The sequence below is a fragment of the Cyclopterus lumpus genome, chromosome 9 (genome assembly GCF_009769545.1).
Source record: "Cyclopterus lumpus isolate fCycLum1 chromosome 9, fCycLum1.pri, whole genome shotgun sequence".
Classification (NCBI taxonomy): domain Eukaryota; kingdom Metazoa; phylum Chordata; class Actinopteri; order Perciformes; family Cyclopteridae; genus Cyclopterus; species Cyclopterus lumpus.
Genome location: NC_046974.1, coordinates 22,094,213 through 22,121,831, shown reverse-complemented (window position 1 = coordinate 22,121,831; position 27,619 = coordinate 22,094,213). Strand labels below are relative to the sequence as shown.

Below are 27,619 nucleotides of genomic sequence, written 5' to 3'. Positions count from 1 at the left end.
AATCCTCTCTTTTTCACATTAAAAGATTTGAGTGGTTGATCACTGTGTGATCTCAAATGTCACCAAACTCCTTCTTTCCATGCAAAACTTGTATCAATTGAGGAACTGCTTTGTGTGAGTCAGATCCTTTGGAACAATAGATAAAGCTGTCTGCGCTGTCCACATACTGTGTGTAATATACTGACTCACATCAGGAGCATAAAAGACCGTTGCTGATTTCAAAAGGAAGGGTTTTTTTCAGAGCAAACAGCTTTCCATTATACCCATATGCAAAAATATGTCCACAGGCCAGGGTGCAAGACACTATGTGCAAGACACTAAAGTGTGTCTTAATACCAAATAAAGTGCAATGCATGACACAAACAAACAAACAACAAAGTGAATACTGTGAGTGAATATGTTTGCACTTTTGGACAACCTGCTGCTCACCGGACATGATATAAATGAAGATGATGATTATGATCATGAGATCCTGTCAGTCAGCAGGATACACTTTCAGATCGTTGGGAGGGAACGAAAATAAAAATTGAAACGTCAGCTGTTCCCCACGGAACAAACTACACTTTGGTTTCCTTCTTCTGGAATGATATCTGATTCTCAATCAAATCACGGGCAAAGGTGGGGCGCTTGTCACAAGCCCTGATTTCGAAGTTGGTGGGGGAAAGAAGGGGAGGGGCTGCAGCGGAGGGGTACACACTGCACATCCGACGCGCTTGCGTTGACAGCTCTGAGGAGAGGGAGAAAAAAAAAAAAAAAAACAAATAAATCCACGACACGGGGAGCTTATGAGACGTCATCACTGACAATAACCAACGGACATTGTATTTAAAAGAAAAAGCTCGGTATAGTTACACGGCTCGTGGGAGTAGGAGTTGAAGCGGCCTAGTTTTCTTCGCGGAGGTGCGGAGTTTTCGATTCAGAACTGGCGTAAGGGGGGCGCAGGTCGGCGGGGAGGGGGGGGGGAAGAGGCTACTGAATGGGAGCAGTCGCTGGATTCGTGCGATACCAACGCAGACTACCCACCGCTGCGCCCATCGTGTCCGACTTTTTGGGGACGTTCTTTTTGAGGGGGCACAAACGGAGCAAGATCACCCTCCACTCCTCCTGCTGCTCTCCCCCCTTCCCCCCTTTTCCTTCCTCGCGGACTCCTCGGAGCGAGAACAACCCTCCAGACATGGCTCAGATTACTGCCGATACGATTTCAGGAACATCTGCAGGTAAGCAGAGACGAGAGAGAGAGAGCAAAAGAAGCTTTATAAAAATACATTTTAGCGCAAGTCTTAATTTTTGCGCAGCATGTGCCGCGCACGCGCGCACACACACACGCGCGCCCGCACATGTCGCATTTAAATGGAATCTGAAATGGGGCTGCAGCGCTGGTGCTCAATATAGCTACAGGCCTAGTTTTCTTATGCCCAGCCAGATGATGACTTGAAAAAAAAAATGGACCAGTCAGATCGTATACAGCAGCAGCTCCAATGCGGACCGGGCGCGCGCGCGCGTGTGCGTGTACGTGTTGATACGCCGCAGTTCCCCCCCACCACCACCCCCACCACCCAGTTCCAAGTGGAAAAACGCCGCTGTCACGTTCAATCCGCTCCGACGCGACCTGGGGCGTCCTGATTACTGCGCTCAGCTGTTGGCGGCGGCGCTGTGCCCGTGAACCCGGATGGCACTTCGGGGCTACGGTGTTGTTGTCCTGCAGCGACCATGTTCACTCACTTCGTAACCTTCAGCCACAGCGGCGGCCGAACCACGACGACGTAACTCTCACAAAAAGAAACCACCGTCGATAAGAAGTGGCGAGGAGGCAGAGGCGTATTTTTTTTTTTTTTTTACAACAGTTGAATAAGCTCTGAAATCCGCATCAGTTCGCTGCAAAGCCAGCCGGTAGAGAACACAACACCGGTCTTGATGTCGCAATAACCCAACCCCGCCCCCCATGTATGACATTAAAGTTCACAGCATCCATATCCATCAGAATTTAGCTTATTGGCCACGAATGCGCATACATACAAGGAATTTGATTATCGACAAATAAACAAAAAACATAGGAACACAAAGTAGAATTTAACTGTGTACACACAAACATATTTATATGTATACACAAGTGTGTGTGTATATATACATATAAATATGTATACAAAAGTATCTGTGTGTTATGAAGATAACACACTGACATGTAGTTTCTGACACTGACTGATTTCAAGTGTTCATCAGTGTGAAGGCCAGTTCTGGTGTCAGGTTGTCGTCTATTGAAGTGATGTGATTTGTCTTCCTGCTCCTCTGGTTTTGTATACTTTTCATGCCAGAGGAGCATCTTGTGCAGCTTCAAAATGATCTGCATCAACATGACAGAGTTACAGTGGGAAAAACAATAAATAAATGCCCCCCTTGTTATGATCTGCTGACAGAGAGGGGGAAAAACAAACAGCCACTTATTTTGGTCGTCCGTGGAGGAACTATTTCCACTATGCCCCCGCCACCACTCCCTTTTTCTTTTTTTTCTTTTAAAAACCTCTGGATGGTTTTGCTCTTTGATGATGGTTGTCCCACAGCAACCCCCCTCGTGCTCGGTGTCTTGCAGCCAGAGGAGAAAAAGTTTAGGGACGCACCACCCCTCGACCTCCCCTCGTTTCCGTAGCCTGTTGTTATGGTAACAGCAGGCAGTGAAATGGCCTTTCACAAGAAAAAAGAAAATTCAGAGCCCCCCCCCCCCTCTCTCGCTCTCTGTGTGTGCTTCCCTTTCCTCTGGCCGGTAGCCCACTTTCGTCAGCCATCCTTTATCCTCCCAAAATAAAAGAAAAACTGTGCAGGCCACCGGCTCCCTCTCCTCCCTGACAGGCCTGTTGTTGCTTTTGCTGATGGAGGAGGGCAATGTCTGGGTTATGAGTGCACATCGCTTTCCTCTACACATCTCCTAAGAGTACGCACACACACACACACCACACAACACAACACACACACACACACACACACACACACACACACACACCACACACCACACTACACACACACACACACAACCACACACACACACACACACACACACACACACACACACACAACACACACACACGCCGCCTCGAGACGGTGATAAGCAGCCAGCCTGCTGCTTTTATGTTCCACCTCTACCGTGAAATCCCAGCTCGGCCCCCTCGTCGTATCCCTCTGTGAATCTAGGTGGCTCCAGCAGAGTCCAAAAATGCTTGGAATTTGCAAAGCCAGGACTTTGGGCCTCAAGTTGTTTAGCTTTTCCTTTCCTTTTCTTTTTTCTTCTTCTCCCTCCGTCCTGGTACTTACAGCTCGGTGTCATGGGTTTACTCAGGAGTATAACGGCGGGATCCAGATTTCAAGATGAGGCGTCGGCCATGAAATTAGGATGCTTCCGAACATCACGGCGCGATACAGTTCTTTTAAAACAAGCCGCGTGATAATGCAACTCGTTATTTATTTGTCTCACCTCCAGTTCGGTAGTTGCGTGAAGTCGTCTCTCCTCCACCATTAAGTCTTCGTCCCCCTGTGCTTGTTCACCGTTCGCTGTGATTCCGAGGACATGAGGACAGAGTGTCTGTTTTCAGTCACCAGAAAACCGACTCCACGAAAAGAGCGGTCACTCACGCCAAAAAACAATGCGCACATTGTGTGTCTCTTCAATATGAAACCTGCAATAAACTGGACTGTACTGGTTGTTTTTTCCAGACTGTTTTCCAGTCGAATACCCCGGGATCTACGATAGATGGTTATCGTCATGAACGGTGTCCCAAATGTGATCCATTCGCATGCAAAGGACCCGACAACCCAGTACATTGAAGCAAATCTTACTGACGCAGGGGAAAGGGATTAAGTTTAGAATATGTCCAAAATAAAAACAAACCAAAAAAAAAACAGGATTATTGCTCCTCATGTCTCCACCTCTATCTCCATTGTGATGTATACAGTACATGCTTTTTGGCCACTTGAGGGCAGCAGAAACGAGCCGTAAACACAACGCCTGACATATTATCACTCGGGATGGGTATCGTTTACATTTGATCTACTCTTTATGGATACTGCTTATCGGTTTGGTTCCTCTTGTCGCTTATTTGTGTTTTGTGAGAGAGGAAAAAAAGACAATTCATTAAGAAAGAAAATCGACATTGCCTTATTATTCTAGTCTGCAAACCAGAGGCTTAAGCGGTTCGAAAATCTGTAAAATACGTTCGCAGCTAAAGGATCACCTCAGCGATTAGCTTTCATGTATGAGCCTGCAGTGGACGGGAACGAGTAGAATTCATGCGCCCGCTTATCCGCCAAACGTTTTGATAAATGGCATGCTGGTACTACGGGCCCTGACTTGAGTTATCAGCTTCCCCTTTTTAGTTTGCCGGGCTAAAACTACACCTTTTTTAGAGACGAGTGTGGCGAGAGTGAACAAAACGGTAAAGGTGGGGCCAGAACCACACAAAAAAACCACAAGGAAGCGAAAGATGCTCTAAAAGTCGCCGGAGAGACAAGTGTCCAGGGCCCCCTTTCCATACACAATCTAATGTTAGCAGAGAATATTGATTAGAGCAGCCATACAGGGTTTCATTATCCTCTATGATAAAAAGAGTTTATGGAGATTTGACTTTTGGTTTTCATTTGGAAGTTTCCTTCATAGTAATTCTTGTGAAAAGTTGAGCAATCCCTGTCTGACAGAGATCTCTCTGTGAACAGCGGGCTTGAGTTCATATTTTTCCGTTGTCTTTATTTGTCGGGGTTACATTTGTCCTTCCGGTCTTATTCACAGCATCGGTTTCTATTCAATGAAGCATTATTTACCCAGCCTCTTGTTATCCTGTTCACACTTTCTTCACCTGAAAGACAGACCAGACCTGTTTAAACTAAATCAATAATCACTCTGGTTTAAATACTTAGATCTAACCACCTCTAGGGCCTGCACGGCACGCACGCACACCACACACACAGCCCTGTACTCAATTGCTCATGTAAGAAAAGCCGCGAAGTAGCAGCGACACTTTTTGCTGTAGGCTCGCTTTAAATTGCGCTTGTATAATCCCCCTCTTCCCTCCGTGAACCCCAACAAATCAGCTGCGCCGTGTCAGTGCCGCGGCATTGCATCCCCCTAGCCTATGACTCACGAAATAGCCTTCGGCGCCTGTATCGTCCGGCTACGTCCTGCCTGCGGCCATTGTTTTATTGTGATTGTGTGTTTGTGTGATTGTTATTCTCGGCTGTTGAGGAAGAGGACTTCTCTAGGAATGGGTCTAGAGGTGGTTTATGGACGCTGAAGTGGGATTTTTAGTCTGGAATGTTCTACTGAGGAGGAGTACGGTGGGGGGAGGGGGGTGCTTTCGTTCCGGTGAGTCAGTAGCCCCACCCTGAGCTGAAAGACTGCCATAAGGCCTGTGTACTGGAACGGCGCTGCACAGACAGACTCTCATCCCCTCCCTTCATATCTCATAAAAGGTACATTCATCACTCCGAGCACCAACCCTCCCTTCTTCGTTTTTTTTAGGGCAACGATAGCGGACTGCGTCTCGAGCTCTTCTTTTCACTCCTTATCCCCCCCTCACCCTCCTCCCCCCACGCTATCTTATTGTGGTTCCCTCCCTCACTCAGAGATGGTTCTGGCAGTCTCGAGGAGATGCAGCATATGGCTGCAGTCCTCCCTCAGGTCTTTCTCCGTGGCCTTTTCAAGAGGCCTTTTATCTTGTATATACGTCCCCCGCAACTCCCTCCAGAAACCAAACTACGCGTGAGTTGCAGCGAAGCGCTTGGTGTGATTATTATTATTAATAATAATGATCATCATTTTTGTTTAGGCAGCACTTTTCAACAACGTACCCTTTCTGAAGGGTATACGGAAAAAAAACAGGAATTCCTCACATTTAGAAGCTGAAGGCTTCTGAGTGTTTTGCTTGAGAAATAACTTAAGCAATCCACAACCTAAATTTATTTAAAAAAAAAAAAAAGAAGAAGCTTTTATAGCTTTTAGTGAAGAAAACACATTTTGCAGCAGACGTTTGCGGAACAATAAAATTATGATGTGAAACGGCTTCATTCATTCGCAACCCCCACCGCCTCCTTTTTCCCCCCGATGATGATGACATCCTTCCTGCTAACATCCTTCCTGTTATGTAGATGTCACGCTTTAATGGCCAAGCGGTCGGGATGTTTCTCCTCCTGCTCCAACCTGCCAACTGCAAGATAGTACAGTCCTGTGATGAGCGTAGGGATTCCTTTCCGCTTGCCTCGGACTGCATAATGCAGTCAGTTCCCAGTCGTCGGGGTTAGGGGGTAGGGGGGGTGGGTGGAGAGCATGTTTTGGTCTGGTCAGTTTGACAAATGTGCACAGTAATTCCTCTGTTCGGCCTCCGTAGACCAATGAGGAGCGCTCTGCTACGATTTGACACTGGCCGTCTGCACCTGGGGTGGGGGGGGGACTCCTCGTTAGAAAAGTAAAGATGCTGAATAACGACTCGGATCTGGCTGACTTTGTGCTTTGATTTAATAAAACATATGACATAGTTTTTTTCTTTTGGTGGATTTCCATTCCTGATTTTCTTTTAATGATGGTTCCAGACCTAATTACCTGGTAATTAAAAGTCCCCCTCGCAAGCGGCCGGCCTCACATACTGACGACGAAGTGCAGCGTCGGGCTGCAATCACAGGCCTTTTTGCTGAAGGAGAGCGACGCCGTACTTTTGAATAGAGACGTGATGATGATGTTACGATAGGGAGACCAGAAAATATCCGTCATTGAGACTTTCGTTCTCAAAATACTTGAGTAAGATTCAGGAGATATTAGCGGCTATAAATACATACATACATACATACATACGCTCCTCTCACCTCCCTCCTGCAGGCAAATGTCAGCTGCTGCCATTTATGTTTCACTCCACTGCTCTTTTCTTGTTGTTGTTGTTGTTGTTGTTGTCCTTGATGGAGACGGAACTCCTTCAGTGGCCTTAAAGCTTTGTTAAGTTGCAATATTCCACTATTAGTTTTTCCTTTTAAACCAATTTATTCATTTAACCTGTTTTTGTTTCGAGCGTCCAATAAAACTATGAGTCAAATGACAGGCTCCTCTTTTTCTAATGATCATTAGGTAACACTCCTATTTAGTAATTTAATGTATAATGTCACTGTAAGACATACATGCACGTATTTGTTGTTAAAACATAAATGCTCTCTCAAATGTAATTACTCTTTTAAATGCTAAATAGTGTAGTTGTTGCGTCATCCACTCTGGCTAAAGATCTTTTCTTTTAATACATTTCCAGCTGCAGAACAGGGGCGTGAACCCGGCCAACATCGGGTTCAGCTATCTGACCATGGAGTCGGACAAGTTCATCTGCATCCGGGAGAAGGTGGGTGATCAGAACCAGGTGGTGATCGTGGACATGTCCGACCCCACCAACCCGATCAGGAGGCCCATCTCCGCCGACAGTGCCATCATGAACCCGGCCAGCAAGGTCATCGCCCTGAAAGGTGAGCGGAGAGAGCGGCGGGTATCATTAGTGGCTTTGGGCCAAGCCACCAAGGTTATTATTGCTTCTTCCAAATCCCAGGATGAAGTCTCTGCGTGGCGTTGGCACGGTCTCGCTCCTCCCTGGTTCCAACAGATTTACTGGCGTTGCTATGGGTGATGCGATGACTGATGCTGTGTCGATGCTGTTAAATATGTAGAGTGCACTCTGCTTCATTGCCCGAATGTACCAAATTGGTCGTAACGTATCAATTTTAGGAGCACCAACACAAGCGCTGATCAGGATGTTTTGGCTGTAATGCTTCTCTAACCCCGCCTTCTCCTCTGGTTATCTACAGTAGTCCTTACCTGATTGACACTTTGCTTTTCTCTTCCTTGCTTTCTGTCCTCTCTCAGACGGTGAGTTGCTTTCAGTCTGTCTGCTCTGTCGTGATGTTAAAGTGGCGTTGTCTCTCATATAAAGCTCCCAGCCCCCCACCCCACCCATCATGCCATTATGGCTGTGTGTGTTGATGCTGTTCACCCGAAACACTCATTTCCTCACCCGTTTGTTTGTTGGTAAATGGAGTTTCGTTGCTGGTCCTGTGACCGACTCGCAACAGCATTCTGGAGCACAGAAACATTATCACGGCTCAGCGAGATGCCATATCTCCAAAGTTTAAAAACAAATCTGATATTTTTAGGGCTCATCTTTTTTGTAGGGTTGTTTATTAGTAAAATAATCATCAGTAATGTGGATAGAAATGGCGTTTTTATAACACTTAGTTAAGGACCACGTCCCGAACATGGCTCATGTCCTGTAACAAACCCGTTCACTTCAATTGGAGATATTTATGCATGACGATTCCTCCATTACAGTGAGGTGAATGGTAATTTGGTTGTTAACTGTAGTGTATTTAGGTGACTGCAGATATTTTTAGAGACAGATTAAGCAAAAACACATGCGCAAATACAAGCAAACCTCTGTGTGGCTAGATACAGCGAGATATGGGAGAACAAAAGAGGTGTTTTTAAAAATAATTAGGTGGTCTGACTGGGAGTGGAAAAGAAATAGCAGAAATTCACTAATACACAAAATGTTACTCCTCTTTTGGGTGACCAGTGGGTGGTGCTCTTTGGGTCACTGGGGTCACACATTCTTGAAATGTTTATTTATATTATTTCATTATTCATGCGAAACATTGTTTTAATACGTGAAGATAAAGCGTTGTCTCATGCCCTTCTCTCCGCCTCCTCATCTCCCCTCAGCCGCCAAGACGCTGCAGATCTTCAACATCGAGATGAAGAGCAAGGTGAAGGCGCACACCATGACAGAGGAGGTCATGTTTCTGGAAGTGGATCTCGGTAAACACCGTCGCCTTGGTGACGGACGCGGCCGTCTTCCACTGGAGCATGGAGGGGGACTCCCAGCCCGCCAAAGTCTTCGATCGGCACGCCAGTCTGGCCGGCTGTCAGATCATCAACTACAGAACGGACGAGCAACAGAAGTGGCTGCTGCTGATCGGGATCTCTGCACAGGTATGAAAACATGTTCACTCAGCATGACAGAAGAATATCTTTGAAAGGTATTAGCTTGAGTTATCACTTCCCCTCTCTGATCCCTTATCTACAGCGTCTTATGACATGAATATCCACTCTTTTTGTCTCTCCGTCCACAATAATCTTGCATTTTCACACCCAAAACATTGCTCCAAAAAAAGAAATATCAGCCTGGAGAATCTTTTAATAAAGAAATTACAAAAATGAAGCCAAGTGGGGTTGGCGGCGGTGTGATGTTACGTGTGAGCTAGCCTCGACTGAAGCATGACTAATCATGAAACCCAGAAAGGGACTGAACAAACGTTTAGCTGTGTAATGTGGTGACATTAATGACACGAAGGCATCAATAATTGTTTTATTTGTTGCACACTGAGGAAGAAGAAGAAATTCAGACAATCACCCATTGTTTTCATCTGAAAGGAATAGTTTTTTTGGAAAGTACGCTTATTTGCTTTCTTTGAGTCTGTATGGTAAATATGTAGCTGGACCCGTAACGCGCAAAGCCCGGCTTAGCATAAAGTATTTTTGCAACCAGAAGCGACACGAGAAGTAGAACCGAACACTGACTGTGGCCACCAAAGATATTACGATTCTGAACTGAAAACACACCAATGATCTACTAGTAGTCATTTTCTCATAGACTTCTATACAATCAGACTTATTTTTGCTACCAGAGGAGTTGCCACCTGCTGGCCATTATAAGAATGTAGGTTTAAGGCACTTCCCTTTTGTCTTCACACTTCAGAACGGAGGTTGCCCGCCTGGGTTCAAGGGTACGGAAAAAAAGCTGACGTATCGAGTTTGCCAAATTTCAGGCTAGAATATCAATCTCCCAACTCTTGGCACGCAAGGGAATAAGCGTATTTCCCTGATATCTAAACTGTTCCTTTTTGTAGTGGTAATGACTTGAACGCATCAAAGCTTTCTCCCCCTCCTTTGTTCTCGTCTCGTTTTTTCCCTGCAGCAAAACCGAGTGGTCGGGGCCATGCAGCTGTATTCCGTTGACAGGAAAGTGTCCCAGCCATCGAGGGCCACGCCGCTGCCTTCGGGGAGTTCAAAGTGGAGGGAAATGCCAAACCCCTCCACCCTCTTCTGTTTCGCCGTGCGCTCACAGGCCGGGGGAAAGGTGAGGGCCCCTGGACTGAAGACAAGGATCTGATGATGCATCACAGTGTCTTTAGTCTCTGAACAAAGAAACAACCCTATATGCTTCGTGCCTTTCGGCCACAAAAATGGCTTAAAGAGTTATTGGAGTGCATTGACTCCCCTTTTTGTGTTTGCATTTGCTTTGCTGTGGTTGGCTGCCCACCTACTGTGGTCAGGTCTTTACGTGGGCTTTCTTTTTCCAGTTGCACATCATTGAAGTTGGTCAGCCAGCTGCAGGAAACCAGCCATTTGCTAAGAAAGCAGTGGATGTGTTCTTCCCCCCGGAGGCCCAGACAGACTTTCCTGTAGCTATGCAGGTGAGGAAGGACTCCTCTCCCCCACCCTCCTGTTACTTCATAGTTTCTGTGGTAAAGGGGTGACGCCAGATAACATCTCTGTCTCTGATCATTCTCCCCAGATTGGGAATAAGCATGCGTGATATACTTGATCACAAAGTACGGTTACATTCACCTGTATGACCTGGAGTCTGGAGTGTGCATCTACATGAACCGAATCAGTGCAGAGACCATCTTTGTAACCGCCCCTCATGAAGCCACCTCAGGGATTATTGGGGTCAACAAGAAGGGACAGGTGAGGAACAGGCCATAAGTACATATTTTTATTGATATGGTTTATACGGCATAAATAATAGCTCTGCTTATGATGTTAATGATGAATGCTTGAATGACATTCTGGTCTCACGGAGCATGATATGAAAGCCGATCCACAGTATTGATGTGTGTTTTCTTTCCAGGTGTTGTCGGTGTGCGTTGAGGAGGAAAACATTGTCAACTATGCCACCAACGTCCTGCAGAACCCCGATCTGGCCTTAAGGATGGCCGTGAGGTCCAACCTGGCCGGGGCTGAAGAGATTTTTGCCAGGAAGTTCAACACTCTGTTTGCCCAGGGAAGTTACTCAGAGGCCGCAAAGATTGCTGCGTCGGCACCCAAGGTACGCCAGTGTCTCCCGCTGTGTCGTAGCGCTCACGTAACCAAATGTGCACCAGATGCACTGGTAAAAAAATCTGAAACGGTGCTTGCATGCACATCTCACAGTTCTACTTAAAGGGACAGTGTGTAGGATCTGGCGGCATCTGGTAATGAGGTTGCAGATTGCAACCAACTGAATGCCCCTCCGCTCACTCCTTCCCTCGGGTCGCGTTGTGAGAACCGATGTGGCCTTCGGGGAATGCTGGAAAAGACTTTTGCTTGATTCAGTGTTTGGTTGGTCCGCTCTGGGCTACTGTAGCTGTGCAAAAGGACCCGCTCCATCTAGATATGCTCAGCTAACGAAAACACAAGCTTTAAAGCTCTCGAGCTTTGAGATGCTTTACAAACCGGAGGTCTCAAAAATCCAAATATTCAACCTTCGTTTAAAATGCATAAAATACTGAACTAGTTTCTTTTACGGGGCTTGTACAGAGGCAACCAAGTAGTCCATGAATATGAGATATGAGCTTCCAGATAATCACAACCCCTCCTCGTCCTTGTGGAGGTTGGTTTGGAGGCTCGGTGTCTTTTCAATTCTTCGCAGTACATTTTGTTTGTACGTCCTCTGGCGTTTCAGGTGATACACTAATGAAACCATAGTGATGAATACTACATTACATTTCTGTCAATGGATTGGCCTGAATGCTGCACACCGGCCCTTTTTTTTAAACATGGACCAAAATGTCAAATAATTGTCTGCTGATGATTTTAGAAACTATAGCAGTTGTGCCCGCTGTGCTTCAGTGTAACTATTCCTGGCCGTCCTTCCTCCCCTCAGGGTATCCTGCGGACGGCAGAGACCATCCGAAAGTTCCAGAGTGTCCCGGCCAGCCGGGCCAAGCCTCGCCACTGTTGCAGTACTTCGGTATTCTGCTGGACCAGGGCCAGCTCAACAAGTTTGAGTCTCTGGAGCTGTGCCGGCCCGTCCTGCAGCAGGGGCGCAAGCAGCTGCTGGAGAAATGGCTGAAGGAGGACAAGGTAGGACCGGGGTGGGGTTGATTGAAGGGGGATTAGACGTAACGTAATCTGTAAACGCTGCTCACTGCGTTAGTGTCATCTAACTATTGATTACTGTGATCGTGTGTGTGTGTGTGTGTGTGTGTGTTGCAGCTGGATGTGCTCGGAGGAGCTGGGGGACCTGGTGAAGGCCTCGGACCCAACCCTGGCTCTTAGCGTGTTCCTCAGAGCTAACGTCCCCAACAAGGTCATCCAGTGCTTCGCAGAGACCGGCCAGTTCCAGAAGATTGTGCTGTACGCTAAAAAGGTAAAAAGCAGCTCAAACAGCCATGACTGATAACACATGTGGAAACACGCTACAATTAAGTGGAAACATATTGTGGCGGAATATATTGCAAAGTTTTTTATATCCAGTACGGATTGTAAACACACGGTGTCTTTGAGCGACTTTGCTGTTGCTGAATTGCTTCATCTCCGGCGCTTTTTGTAGGTGGGCTACACCCCAGAATGGGTGTTTCTGCTGAGGAATGTGATGCGCGTCAACCCAGACCAGGGACTGCAGTTCGCCCAGATGCTGGTCCAGGACGAGGAGCCGCTGGCCAACATCAACCAGGTAACGCACGGACACGGACGCATCGCGAGGTCGGCACGTTCACTCCCTCACGCCCAGTGTGGGAGCCTACTTCTGTGTTATTCCAGATGTGCCAGCAATGCCAAGAATCCACTGAGTCAGTGCCCCCCTTTTTCTTTTCTTTTTTATTAAAAAAAAAAAAAAGAACGTCCCAAAAAAAAAAAAAAAGCCACATCATCGCTCTGCACAGTCCGCATCTCCAACTGGAGGACTTGAGGCCCGTTGAGGTCACTGCCCATTTTTCACAGAAGTTGTTAATTAAGAAAAGCTGAAACATCTGGCCGCCGGGGCCTGTAGTTCCTAATGGCGTGTGACTACTAATCTTTCAGTGTGTGCTAACTCTTTATCATGGTTCACAGGTGGTAGGAATTAAAAAAAATAATGAAATTGCACCATTTGCCTAATGAAATTGAGCCATTTACCTTCCGCTTTGTGCCTCCTCTTCATTCCTCTCTCCTTATTTTTTGCCCACTCTCGCCCTTCGGTAGATCGTCGACGTGTTCATGGAGGGCAACCTGATCCAGCAGTGCACCTCCTTCCTGCTGGATGCCCTGAAGAACAACCGCCCAGCCGAGGGACACCTGCAGACGCGTCTGCTGGAGATGAACCTCATGCATGCCCCCCAGGTGAACGCTCGAGACCGGCTCATCTTTTTGCTGGAAGCCGCTTCACCTTTTATCAAACTTCGATGTGTTCATGCGTGCGTGGATTTATTGTTTTTTTTAATTTTCAGGTAGCAGATGCGATCTTGGGCAACCAGATGTTCACCCACTATGACCGCGCCCACATTGCCCAGCTGTGCGAGAAGGCGGGGCTGCTCCAGAGGGCTCTGGAGCACTTCACCGACCAGTACGACATCAAGCGAGCCGTGGTGCACACGCATCTGCTCAACCCTGAGGTATGCCCGTGGACAGCATCTACCTTTTTTTTTTTAAACTGAAAATTCCTTTTGAGTCCGCCCTCGTTTTCCTCCTCCTCCTCCTCCTCCTCATTTCTTCCCCTGCTGCATTACTTTCTTCTTCTTTACTTTATTTTCTTTCCTTTTTCCTCCTCCTCCTCACAGTGGCTGGTGAACTTCTTCGGCTCTCTATCGGTGGAGGACTCGCTGGAGTGTCTGAGGGCCATGTTGTCGGCCAACATCCGGCAGAACCTGCAGCTGTGCGTCCAGGTAGCGTCCAAGTATCACGAGCAGCTGGGGACTCAGTCGTTAGTGGAGCTCTTCGAGTCCTTCAAGAGCTACGAGGGTAGGTGTCACTCCTGAGGTTGGGGAGGGGGGGGGGAGTGAATGTGTTAAACTTAGGCTTCAGGTTTGCATAGATTGAGCTGACTTCTGTTTTCTCCCCGCCCCCAAACCCTCTGCCATTTCTATTCAAGGCTTGTTTTACTTCCTTGGGTCGATTGTGAATTTTAGCCAGGAGCCCGACGTCCACTTCAAGTACATCCAGGCCGCCTGCAAAACAGGCCAGATCAAGGAGGTGGAGAGGATCTGCAGGGAGAGCAACTGCTACGACCCGGAGAGGGTGAAAAACTTCCTAAAGGTAAAAAAGAAAGAAGATCCCCAGTGTAGAGCGCGTCCATGATTTTCTTCATTCAGCAGCAATTTTTTAAAACTTTTGACACGGTTCAATCACGCGTTCCCTTTCCTTTCGCAGGAGGCCAAGCTAACGGACCAGCTTCCTCTCATCATCGTGTGTGATCGCTTCGACTTCGTCCACGACCTGGTGCTCTACCTCTACCGCAACAGCCTACAGAAATACATCGAAATCTACGTGCAGAAAGTAAGAATCACGACTTCACACACATCTGGTGAGCACTTAATTGTTAAAGCTCGATGTCGGCTGCGTGCTGACATCTTTTCTTTCTTTTTTCTTTTTCTTTTATTCGTGTCGCGCGCATTCAGGTGAACCCCAGTCGTCTGCCGGTGGTGATAGGCGGCCTGTTGGATGTGGACTGTGCCGAGGACGTCATCAAGAACCTGATCATGGTGGTCAGAGGGCAGTTCTCCACCGACGAGCTGGTGGAGGAGGTGGAGAAGAGGAACAGGTGAGGCCAAGAGATAAACGACCTGCACGGCTGCTCCTGCGTGTCTCATTGGATGCTGGACGACACTTGCGTGTGTCAAGGTGACATTGTACTCATTGCAAAAGCATCTTTACCAAGTGGGTGTTTAATTAAACCCTCTTTAACAAGATGTAGTGGCTGCGTTTACGCTGCAAGACACGACAAGTTTGTGGTCAGTTGGTGAGAAGAAAGATATCCAGTGTTAAGCACGGCCTCTGACGGTCATCCAGGATTCATAGAAACTAGTTCATAGAACTTTTGAATGTATAGCATGACACTGCTGAAAGCGCCACACTGCCACCTGGCGTCACACTACAGCAGAGTTGAAAAAGTATTCTTAAATGCTGCACTTTTATTCAGGTTGAAACTTCTGCTGTCGTGGCTGGAGTCCCGTACCCACGACGGATGCGAGGAACCGGCCACCCACAACGCCCTGGCCAAGATCTACATCGACAGCAACAACACGCCCGAGCGCTTCCTGAAGGAGAACACGTTCTACGACAGCACCGTGGTCGGGAAGTACTGCGAGAAGAGGGACCCCCACCTGGCCTGCGTGGCCTACGAGAGAGGAGAGTGTGACCTGGATCTCATCAAGGTGCGTATAGATCCCGCCGGTGATTGTTTGCGTCGTTCCAAGTGTGGAGGAGGATTTAATCAAGTTTTTCTTCTTCTTCTCAGGTGTGCAACGAGAACTCTTTATTCAAGAGCGAGGCTCGCTATCTGGTGCGACGGAAAGATGCAGAGCTCTGGGCGAACGTGCTGGAGGAAAACAACCCCTTCAGAAGACAACTCATCGACCAGGTCAGGTGCCTTATTTATTTATTTATATATATATATATATATATATATATATATATATATATATATATATATATATATATATATATTTATTTATTTATTTATACACAATCTGAATACAGAATGAAACTTTTCAAAGGAAGCTGAATCTTCTTCACAGAATTTAAATAGTTCTCAGCAAGAAATACCATTTTATTATTTATAAAACGGGAATCTCAGTTTCAGTGGGAATCAGTCAGAAATGAATCCCCGTTTCTGACTCGCTATTTATTTTTTCTTCAATCTCTACTTTTGTATTCCCTTCCCACCTCAGGTGGTGCAGACGGCGCTGTCGGAGACCCAGGATCCAGAGGAGGTGTCCGTCACAGTCAAGGCCTTCATGACCGCAGACCTGCCCAACGAGCTGATTGAACTGCTGGAGAAGATCGTACTCGACAACTCCGTCTTCAGTGAACACAGGTGCAGCATGACTCATGGCTCGCTAAGCTGCACAAAGTTTTTTTTTACATTTTTTTTTTTTTACACCCAATTTTTTCAATTCAATTCAGTTTATTTTGTATAGCCCAATATCACAAATTACAAATTTGCCTCAGAGGGCTTTACAATCTGTACACATACCACCAACAATTCCGTCTCTTTTTAAAAAATAATTCCCTCTGTTGTGGACGTATTTTTCGCCCAGAAACCTCCAGAACCTGCTCATTTTGACGGCCATCAAGGCCGACCGCACTCGCGTGATGGAGTACATCAACAAGCTGGACAACTATGACGCTCCGGACATTGCGAACATCGCCATCAGCAACGAGCTCTTTGAGGAAGCCTTCGCCATTTTCAAGAAGTTTGACGTCAACACTTCAGCCATACAGGTGAGAAAAACAAAAAAACATGATGGTTCCAGCCGCACTGATACAATTATTTGAAGTTTCTGCGAAAGCTTTTATTTGACATTTGGTAGTATAACATGAATGTATAAAGTACCACTAATACGTGCATCAGTTATTTTTAAGGGGACCCCACTCTCGCACCCAAGTTTTTCTTATTGTAAGGAATCTTTTTTTAAATATCTTTTGTTACGAGGAGAGGTTTTGTATAATCACCCCTCGTATTAATCGCTATATATCAACCAATCTCTCCTTCTGTGGAGCCTTTGCCGGCTGTGACTACATGCACCAGGGTGCATTGCATGCAAAGTAGGCAACTCGGCTACATCTGATGGATGTAGAAAGAAAACTCACGAAATGTAGACGAAGGAAACATTTTCAAACGGGCCTTTTGGCCTCGTTTGAAAATGTGAGCAAGAGCACCACCATTTGTTGTTTGCGCTCGACGGCTCAGGTTTGGGAGGCTTTCCCCGCCTCCGGCCATATCCACGCCGTCATCAGCAGCAGCCTTGGGCGGTCTCGCTCTCGCTAAATACGGCTGAAAATCCAATTCAGACAAAACACTGTGAAATCAATGCTGTCAAATAAATGTACATGGGAAAAATAAATAAATCCCGCATCCATAACCATTCCTCTGCGCTCATATTTTTGGGCCACCCTGTGTCTCTCTTCCAACTTTCTTTCCAAACTTGCTTCTGTCTCCTGCCGTTTGTGGTGTCTCATTGTGAGGGGTCCTCTCCCGCTCTCCCCATTCCTCAGGTATTGATCGAGCACATAGGGAACTTGGACCGCGCCTACGAGTTCGCCGAGCGCTGCAATGAGCCGGCGGTGTGGAGCCAGTTGGCCCGAGCTCAGCTGCAGAGGGACCTGGTCAAGGAGGCCATCGACTCGTACATCAAAGCCGTCGACCCCTCGGCGTACATGGAGGTGGTCAACGCGGCCAGCAAGAACGGTAGGCCTCCTGTCGCTTTTTCACACACGTAGCTATTAAATGATGAATAACAGTACAGAGTCAACAAGGCAACAAACAAAACAACTCGAGCTGAAAGTCTAATGAACAACAGTGGCAATAAATGGATATAACTAAAGAAGCATTGAGAGACACAGGGCAGCATCCGGTATTTAATCACATCCCCGATACAAGATAAAAAAGAGACACTCAGTTTGGTGCGATGGGATATTTCCCCATATCACGTAGAATATTTAATAGTTATTTTCTCTCAGGGTATAACACTATTGATTTCAGAGAGCCACATTCCGATTGATCTGATTTTAAATATCAACGTAATCCATCTTTTAGCAACGGTCAGCAACGCGGCCGGTTGTCTCTCTTGTGCAGTTGGTGCGGGGGGATCTTAAAGGTGTCGCGTTCTTTTGTTGTTGTTGTCGTTGCAGATAACTGGGAAGACTTGGTCAAATTCCTCCAGATGGCTCGTAAGAAAGCGCGAGAGTCGTACGTGGAGACGGAGCTGATCTTTGCCTTGGCGAAAACGAACCGCCTGGCCGAGCTGGAGGAGTTTGTCAGCGGGCCCAACAATGCTCACATCCAGCAGGTGAAGGAAACGCATCCCGGCCGCCAGCATTCGGAGGGCTGCGTCGCTGTCACGGAGGGTGTAACGTCTTTCCTGTCCCTGTGCAGGTGGGCGACCGCTGTTATGACGACGGGATGCACGAGGCAGCCAAGCTTTTGTACAACAACGTGTCCAACTTTGCCCGCCTCGCATCGACGCTGGTCCACCTCGGGGAATACCAGGCGGCCGTGGACAGCGCCCGGAAAGCCAACAGCACGCGGACGTGGAAGGAGGTAACAGGCACTTTTTAGTTAAAACTGAAACGTAGTAGAGAATATTCAAAGATGAATTCTTACTGGTACTGTATGGGCTTGTATAATTTGAGCACCTCACCATAAAAGAAAATTAAAAAACACAATTATTTTGGGAAGCATTCAACATCGTATAGAGATGCCGTTTACGACCTGTCAATCACAAGGTAGCCCTGACATAAAGCATTTCTGGTCTATTTGACTCTAAATGGAGCATCATTTACTAAATGAACATCATACTATATTGAAGAAGACTTGAAACTAGAGATTAAGACCATAAACTCATGTTTACAATGTTTACTGAGGGAATAAATGAAGTGAAGTCATTTTCTCATAGACTTCTATACAATCAGACATCTTTTTTTCATCCGACGGAGTCGCCCCCTTTTGGTCAGCAGAGAGAATGCAGGTTTTAAGAAGCTTCCGCATTTGCTTTCCTCAGCTGAAACGTGACACTTAAAGGGCCAACTCTGCACACATAAAACTGAGTTTTCCTCTCAAGTTGTAAACATTCCCCATCATGTGAACAAGTAGCTCTGTGCCTCATGGGAGATGCAGTTTTTGAATGCAAGCAAACTGAGCAGATAAAGAATCTTCAATATATATATATATATATATATATATATACACACAAATATGGTCAGAAGATTTCAGGAGCATCCTCTCTCCCCGTCAGGTGTGCTTTGCGTGTGTGGACGGCGAGGAGTTTCGTCTGGGACAAATCTGGGGCCTCCACATCGTGATCCACGCCGACGAGCTGGAGGACCTGATCAGCTACTATCAGGACCGCGGGTACTTCGAGGAGCTCATCGCCCTGCTGGAGGCCGCGCTGGGTCTGGAGCGGGCCCACATGGGCATGTTCACCGAGCTCGCCATCCTCTACTCCAAGTTCAAACCTCAGAAGATGAGGGAGCACCTGGAACTCTTCTGGTCCAGAGTCAACATCCCAAAGGTATTAAGTGTGTGTGTGTTTCAAAACAATGCCGCCTTTTGTAATTAATCAACGTATTTGTGCGCCATGAACTCCATCATAAATAATCTTTAAGATCGTCATAGGTTTGTAGTGTTAGTACATTATTGTTCTCAGATGTAGTTTAATCTGGAGAAACGTGCTGCATTCTGATGATGAATGAGGTGGAGGAGGGTCTCCACTGGTTTTGAGCTGAAATGACAACTGACAGCGGCAGGGAGGAGAACCTATTTTCAAGTTTGACAGCAACGTTACGATTGTCTTCAGGAAACTGTGCAGCATCTGGTTGGTTAATTTAAAGTGAACGCCCACAATCAGCTGATGGAGTAATAAATGGAGACCGAGAGATTATGAATGAAAAGGAGTGTAAAGAGAGTCTTCCTGACTGAACTACCACTTAAGCTTCATTTGAGTAAAAGTACAATATTTACCTCCTGAGATGTAGTGCATTCTGAAAACCACCGTTATACCGCCACTGAGCGTCTGTGTCAGGAGTGATCTCCAGTCAATCCCAAGACGAGGACTGTAGCCAATTACATGGAGCTATACAATGGTGACTGGGTCCCCCCCTTTTTTTTTTTTTTTACAGAGGTCCTAAAATCAAGATACACGTTGGTACCAATGTAGGATTTTTTTAAGTGTATAAAAATTGCTCCCATAGCTGTGAATGTGTGTACATGTTAGTTAGTCCTCATGGGCAGGTAGCTCCTCCCATCAGTGTATGAATGGGTGTGAATGGGTGAATTATGTCAGTTAGTGTTAAAGTGCTTTGAGTGATCTGAAGACTAGAATAGTGCTCTAAACGTACAGGTCCATTTACCATATTCACTTAGTAGTTTCCACAGTTGCTATGTCAGGAAAAAAAGGTCCATAAGAAGTCCCTCCTCTCGTCCTCTCCTCTTTCCTCCTGCCTTCTCGTCCTCTCCTCCTTCCTAAGTCTCTGTGTTGCGGCAGACCTCCAGGAGCCGGGCTGACCTCCTCCGAGAGGGGCCGGCTGCTGAATCTGATCGGGTCCTAGTTATAAGCTTTTAGGAGCGAGGACTGTGATGCTCTGAGCTGTTTATAGTGTGACGCAATGTTTATTTGAAAGCAGTTCCCACAAAGTGCCTCCCAAGACCATTGTGATTGGTTCAAAGAACCGCACGTTTTACCCCCAAAACTAAATCTTGAGTCCATTAATTTAACCAAACAAAGCTGGACCGACAGTCTCGAATGAGGGTTTGACATTGTTGGCGGTTCTGTGTGTTCACCAGGTCCTTCGTGCCGCAGAGCAGTCTCATTTATGGGCCGAGCTGGTTTTCCTCTACGATAAATACGAGGAGTTTGACAACGCCGCCATCACGATGATGTCTCACGCGACGGATGCGTGGAAAGAGGGTCCGTTCAAGGACATCATTGCTAAGGTGAGCAAGTGTCCGTGACGCATCATTTTCAAACATCTTTGCGTTTTGTGGCCTTTTGTACGTTTCGTTATTTCGCCCTCAGGTCGCCAATCTGGAGTTGTACTACAAATCTCTTTTTTTCTACCTGGAATACAAACCCCTGTTACTGAACGACCTGCTGACCATCCTGTCCCCGCGGCTGGACCACAGCCGAGCTGTCGCCTTCTTCAGCAAGGTAGTCGACCAAACCCTGTGGGTCTCTCTTTACATCCGGCAGGCAGTGACAGGCAGGAGGTTGACGTGATTGCCGGTTGTTTTTGCTCAACCAGGTGAACCAGCTGAAGGTGGTCAAGCCTTACCTGAGGTCCGTGCAGAATCACAACAACAAGTCGGTCAACGAAGCCCTCAACAACCTGCTGACGGAGGAGGAAGACTACCAGGTCTCTCAGCCATGTCACCCCGCATAGTGTAGATCTAAAGGGCACTTTTTAAATGCTAAATTGCTATAGTAATAATTATACCCGGGTGGAAACCTCTGGTTCTACTGAGTGAAGCTAATGGGGAAGTGCCTTAAACTTGCAGTCTCTCTACTGGCCAGCAGGGGGTAACTCCTATTGCAAAATGAAGTCTGATTGTATAGAAGCCTAGAAAGCCTAAAAAAAAGGACTACTTCTTCTCTTGATTTATTCCCTCAGTAAACATAAGTTTATGGTCTCAATCTCAAGTTTCAAGTCTTCAATACAGCATGATGTTCATTTAATAAATGATGGTTCATTTAGAGTCAAACTACCTTGTGATTGACAGGTCGTTACCAGGTCCGTGCTTTCGTCTTTCAACTTAAACCCTTTCCCAGTGTCTTTTTAGTTCATGAAAGTTAATTGAAACATTTTTGGTCGGCAAAAAAAATGTATCTCGGTTAGTGTTGGGTTGAACTTAGCTCCGCCTTCTTGTGTCACTTCTGGTTGCAAAAGACCAAGATGTCAATGGATAATATAACGAACACCAGGCTTGAAAATGGCAGTTCAGAAAAAAAGTGGATGACGTCCCTAAACTGTATATAAGAAACAGAAGTTTTGAAGCCTCGAGTTTGGCCGTCACCATCTTGGCTTTTGACAACCAGTGAACGTAAGTGACCATATTCTGACTTCAGAGGAGTAACGAAGAGACGTCATGCTGTATTGAAGAAGACTTGAAACTAGAGACTGAGACCACAAACTCATGTTAACAATGTTTACTGAGAAGTCCAGTGAGTAGGGTCACTTTCTCAGAGACTCGCCCCCCTGCAAGTTTGGCTTCACCCGTCGGAGCCATAAGCTGCATGGTGACATCACACAGGGACTACGTCCACTTCTTATACACAGTCTATGAAATACACGCAGCTTCTGCCGTCACTAGGTGGCACTGCTGAGGTCCAGTTCCAAGGAACTGACTGGTTCAGGCATCCCTTTTCTTACCTTTTTTTCGTCTGTGATGTGATACTGAGTGTCATCCACAGGGCCTGAGAGCATCCATCGACGACTATGACAACTTCGACACCATTGGCCTGGCGCAGAGGTTGGAGAAACACGAGCTGATTGAGTTCCGACGCATCGGCGCTTACCTTTACAAGGGCAACAACCGCTGGAGACAGAGCGTGGAGCTGTGCAAGAGGGACAAGCTCTACAAGGCAAGACAACGAAAGACTTCCAGTAACAATATTTTAGCCGAGCTCTCAACATATACCAACATGTTCCTGCAGATGGCGCTGTTGGTTCGTTTATATAAAGTGATGCTCTAGATGTGAGGAGAGAAGCCGCCTCTGCAGAGGAAAACGATGGTTTAGACGACGTCTAAAATGTGCACGAGGGCTTTAAATATTAATTAAACACGCTCTATGCGTTCTGCCTTTTTCCCAGGACGCCATGCTCTACGCCGCTGAGTCTAAGGATGCCGAGCTGGCGGAGACTCTGCTCCAGTGGTTCCTGGAGGAGGGCAGGAAGGAGTGCTTCGCCGCCTGCCTGTTCGCCTCCTACGACCTGCTGCACCCCGACGTGGTGCTGGAGCTGGCCTGGAGGCACAACATCATGGACTTCGCCATGCCGTACTTCATCCAGGTCATGAGAGAGTACCTGACCAAGGTGAGCACTCCACAATGCGAAGACTCTGTTCAGTTTCTGTTTGAACGTTAAAAAGTTAGGGTTAGTTATTGGATTTAGTTTTAGGGGGTAAATTGGGCATTTTTAGTGTGTTCTGAAGCTGGTTTATTTTTCTTACATTGTTTATTTTCCTGTAGCAACCTGTCCCTAAAGGTAGTCTCCTGCAGGTATTTAAAAAAAACTCGTCATACAGGGAGTTTTAGTTTAGGCCTTCTTAAGTAATGCTAGTTCAGTATTTTCTTTCGCAGTGAAATCCTTCTGGTCTAAAAAAATGCAGACATGTGAGGTCACTTGAGGTCATCTCTTTGGCTTCTCTTCCAGGTTGATGAGTTTGCAGCGAAGGTGATGGTCTCTGGCCCTCTTTTTCATTTCTCCTAAGTGTCCTGTCCTGTGTAGTTTTTTGTTTTTTTCTGTCGTGGCAACTCATCCCTGAGGTTTTGTGACGCGGGAACCTCGAGCATGGACCGTAGCCTCAATCCCGACTCGGAGAACCGTGGTGGTTCGTGAAGGCTTTCGCTCCGCTTCGGCACCAACACGTGTTTTTTTTTTAACACATTTTGAGTTTGTCGGCCCCGAGGCGGTTTTCAAAATGATCTTCCCGGGGAGCCTCGTTGGCAGAGGTTGATGAATTTTCTTATCTTTTTGAGGAAAAGAAAAAGGTTAGAACTGCTGGTGTGGGATTACAACCATGCCACATCTGCACTAGTTTGGTTATGAAGTGTTTTCATAAACTTGCTGACACTGTGTGACTGACGGTTGAACAAACCTTCCAGATTTTCACTGTATCCAGGAACCAGATCGCGGTCCAAAGAAGAAGTCTCGGACCAGTCAAGATCCCCTTAAACTTGAACTGCCGTGTTGGTGGCTGGAGCCAAAGCCTGCGCACCATGCTTGTCCCTCAGGATTAGTCTGTCCTGACGTAACAGATCCCTCTCTTCCTCTAACGCCTCTCTCCTGGGACTGCATCTAGTGTCAACTGGCTATAACTGGCTAATATTTCAGTTTTGGTGCAATGTAGTATACAATATTTCTCTTTTCTCTCTCCAAAGACCAGGAGTGCGAGCCACTCTAAAACGTGTTAGAGGCAGCCCCACGTTTCCGGCTGCTGGTTAACAAGTTTAAGTTTCAGAGCTTTTAACTGTTGGACCAGCGTAGGGCTTTCGAAACACAAACTGAAGGTCACGGAGGCCCCTTTGCTCCGTCTCTGGGGCGGTGCAGCCAGCCAGGAAGTGTGATACCAGCTTCTCTTGGCAATACAAAAGGCGGCATAAGCAAAACAAAGTCTTTGTTTTACATTAAATTCGCATCCATTTCTATTAGATGAATACTCTGCATCTCAGAAATTATTTTTTATTTACAAAAAAAGTGCTTTAATGGGTGCTGTTTTAACATTTCACTCTTGAAATTATGACTCAACTGAAATTCTGTTTTTTTCCAAAACTGATTTAGCAGAACCATTGTTTTAATTCACCTCCAATTACATCCGAAACCTTTTTTTATTGCAGTTGAAGCACATGCCTGATGATCTCTTTGCGCTAAGTGTCGAGAAGAAGAAAAAAAATGGCACTCCGACCAACTCTGAATATTTATATGCTTGGTGAAAGTCTGCCTGGAGAGGGCGCTGCTGATAGGGTGCATGTGGAAGCTGTGACTGCCATAATTATTGACATGAGACTATTGATTGTGAATGTGGAAGTGTAGCGGCGGCATATGTAGGCATCAATAGCTTCTCCTTCATTTAATACACAATTTAATATTTATTTAACCTCGCTGTAGTTTTACTGAAAGGGTCAGTTGAAGTCAGCTGTGAATTATTCTGATTCCGGCCCAGGGACTGCAGATATAAATGGGCTTATAGCTAACAGTATACTGTCCCTGTAAAGTAAAATAAAAAAGTAAAATAAAGACATCATATCTGGAAAGGGTACCACTACTAAGGTACCACTTTGTGGTAGAGTTGAACGGGCCCTTTGATTGTTGACTGAACATCTGTACTGGAAGCTGCTCACCAAACCCGCATGGCATCTTCTTTCAGCTATCTAACCTCAGAGTGCTGTGTGTAGTTTGGGCTCTAAGGAGTGGATATGATACGTCTACAGAGTTAACCAGTCACTTTTATAAATGTGTGTGTGTTCCCCCTGTCTGATGCGCCCCCTTGTCTCTGTTGCCCTCAGGTGGACAAGCTGGACGAGGCCGACAGCCAAAGGAAAACCGAAGAGGAGGTGACGGAGCCTCAGCCGATAGTGTTTGGTAGGTTTTCAGGCAGCGGGTCGCTTCCCGACAGGCGATCGTGGTTCCCGCCTCCCGTTGTGTTGACACCCGTGTGGAAAAATGTCTGTCGGTATTGAAATTTAACATTAACTAAAGATATCCAGATTGGATGAAGGCAAAGAGCAGCTTCAGCCCAATCAAAGCTACCAAAACCTGCCCAATTCAATAAAAGAAACAGCCTAAATCATAACTCTGTGAATAGAAAACACATCAGTAAACAAAGCTTCATATCTGCATCAAATATTTAAAAAAATGACACCTTGTTTGATAATATTGTATTTTCAGCCTAAATTAATTTGGGGGTCGGCGATTCAAAAGCAGCAAAAGTGTTTGTACTTTTGTCGGTTCTTTTAAGAAAATGTATTTTTAAATGTTGCTTTAATTTATTTAAAGTCTACATTTTGTGTTTGTGTGATCAGGTCAGCAGCTGATGTTGCCCCCCTCTCCTGCTCCCGTGGCTCCCCAGCCGGCGTACCCCGGCTACGGCTACCCCGCTGCCCCCGCGGGCTTCCCAGCTCAGCCCGCTTACGGCTTCAACATGTAAACGGCCCCCGATTTCCCCCGCACCCTGCCTCGTCTGCCCCACCCATCTCTCCTTCCTAGTGCACACGCACACACACACACACACACACCTTGGACCTGAACCACACTGGGCCGTGCTGCTCCGGGTCGACACCTGAAACTCAACTGGGCCGTCGTTCCCAACAAGACAACCCTGAAACTGCAATAGAAACCGTTCACCTCTAACCCCCCCCCCCCCCTTCCCCTTTCCCCTCTTGGACGTACAGCTGCATCACTGATCTACACAGCATGAAGTTCCCTTTCAGCTCCTAGAGAATTTAACAAAACCCAAGGACAACGTTAGTGACACCGGACCTCTCTGTCCTGCCATTCCGTGTAGTCTTTATTAACCATAGAGCAGCTTTTTTTATTTTGATTGTTTTCCCCCCAGAGATTCAGCACTGATGAGGAAGAGACTGTGTTACTAAGGAGTTGTAAAAGCACTGCTACGGCCTTACACACTTTTGAGGAGGGGGGGCAAAAAAAAAGAAAAAAAGACTAAAATGTTTAATTCCACTACTGTCTCATGCTCTGATTGGAAAGACGGTTACTGTGCAATAGTTCTTGTTTGTCCTCTCACAACAGGTACAAAGTGTTTGCTGTACCAATTAAGAACACTTGTTTATGAGGTTACAGTACTGTCTGTGTATGTGCGTGTAGCCTCTAAAGGCTTTAAAGGGACACGTCACCAAAACCAAGAGACACTCAATGAAATGTCCATCGCCTCGCAGCCTGCAAAACAAACTACACTTTTTCGCTGGGTCAGAGCGGTCGACCGCTTTTGGAGCTGGAGTTTCAGGATGCTTGTGACAGACAGAAAGAAAGGAGGTGAAATAATAATTATAATAATAAAAAAAACATTTAAAAAAATCCTGTAGTGTGTGCATGTGCTGCCAAACTATAATGCTGCAAACAGGAGCACAATTGTCATGTTCCACTCAAGTATATCTTAAGTATTACCGCGGTGATGACGCTCAGAGACTTGAGATGGAGACGCAATAGTTGGTTCAACAACAAAAACAATCATTATATTGTACTGAAAACTGTATAATTTAAGATGTATTGAAACACCTGATCAAAAGAGTCAAATATTATGGTGTGTACTGTCTATAGTGTATGTGTGTGTGTTGTAGTCCTATAAAGCATAATTTTTGTACGAAAATTACTAAAGGCAAAAAAACCAGAACAAACCGCAGGTTAATAAATGGCAACGTGTTGAGGCGAGGCTGCTCCAACCGGTGACAGTTCACTTGATTTGTTTACTTCCTGTCGGTCCCCACGTGATGCACTGATGAGCTGCGTGGTCTGTCCAAGCGGAAAGAGCCACACGTACAGTTATGAGTGCGTTACTACTTCCTTCGTGTGTGTGTGCGTGCGTGTGTGCGCGCGCGTGTGTGTGCGTGAGAATGAATGGTTTCTTCCCGGTGCACCCTTATTTACATTCCCCGTCAAGATCCAGACTGACACGATTGTAACCGAGCTGCGTGTGTGTGTGTGTGTTGGGAGCCGATGCCTCTTTGTTTGGAGAGGGCGTAGCTGGCATGTTTGGACCCATTAATGCCAGCTGTTGTACAACTACTTAATAACAGGGGAATAGGACGTTATTCTCCCCCGCTGGGCTGCATTCAGAGGGTAATGCAGACGCAGAGATTGGGCCCCGCCCTTCTTCTTCTTCTTCTTCTTCTTCTTCTTCTTCTTCTTCTTCTTCTTCTTCTTCTTCTTCTTCTTCTTCTTCTCCTTCTCCTACTGTGGAAAGTAGCCGCCCTCCTCTCGCGCAAGCACCCAGAGTGTCACCCACCGACCCGCGTGTCGCTCGATGGGTTGGGCGGTAGTCTTTTCCCTTCACGGAGAAAAACCGCCCAACAAGTTCCATGCGGCAGCCCGACGGCCCATCCTCGCTTCCGGTTCGCTTGGCTGTACATACGCACACCAGTCGTGACACGGCGTTGCCATGGTTACAAATAACAGCCATTGGATGTAACGTTAGACCATCCCAACTTC

General features: G+C 46.5%; 1 protein-coding gene across 1 annotated transcript; it reads left to right on the top strand.

Annotated features, from left to right (window-relative positions):
- Nucleotides 1-464: 464 nt before the first annotated feature.
- On the top strand, nt 465-26,870 carry cltcl1 (clathrin, heavy chain-like 1). Its single transcript, XM_034540925.1, is given in 38 exon segments — nt 465-474; nt 1,069-1,217; nt 7,269-7,476; nt 8,723-8,799; nt 8,801-8,992; nt 9,978-10,035; nt 10,038-10,090; nt 10,092-10,139; nt 10,363-10,476; nt 10,578-10,590; nt 10,593-10,750; nt 10,914-11,111; nt 11,928-11,973; nt 11,976-12,138; nt 12,260-12,413; nt 12,597-12,719; nt 13,226-13,363; nt 13,471-13,635; nt 13,801-13,981; nt 14,112-14,275; nt 14,390-14,515; nt 14,638-14,780; nt 15,159-15,393; nt 15,477-15,599; nt 15,910-16,055; nt 16,279-16,462; nt 17,237-17,429; nt 17,873-18,030; nt 18,117-18,281; nt 18,976-19,251; nt 20,523-20,672; nt 20,755-20,886; nt 20,981-21,091; nt 22,147-22,317; nt 22,547-22,768; nt 23,108-23,134; nt 24,961-25,036; nt 25,477-26,870. Coding segments are annotated over 38 exon segments (5,175 nt in total). The 3' UTR covers nt 25,602-26,870.
- The last annotated feature ends 749 nt before the right edge of the window (nt 26,871-27,619 follow it).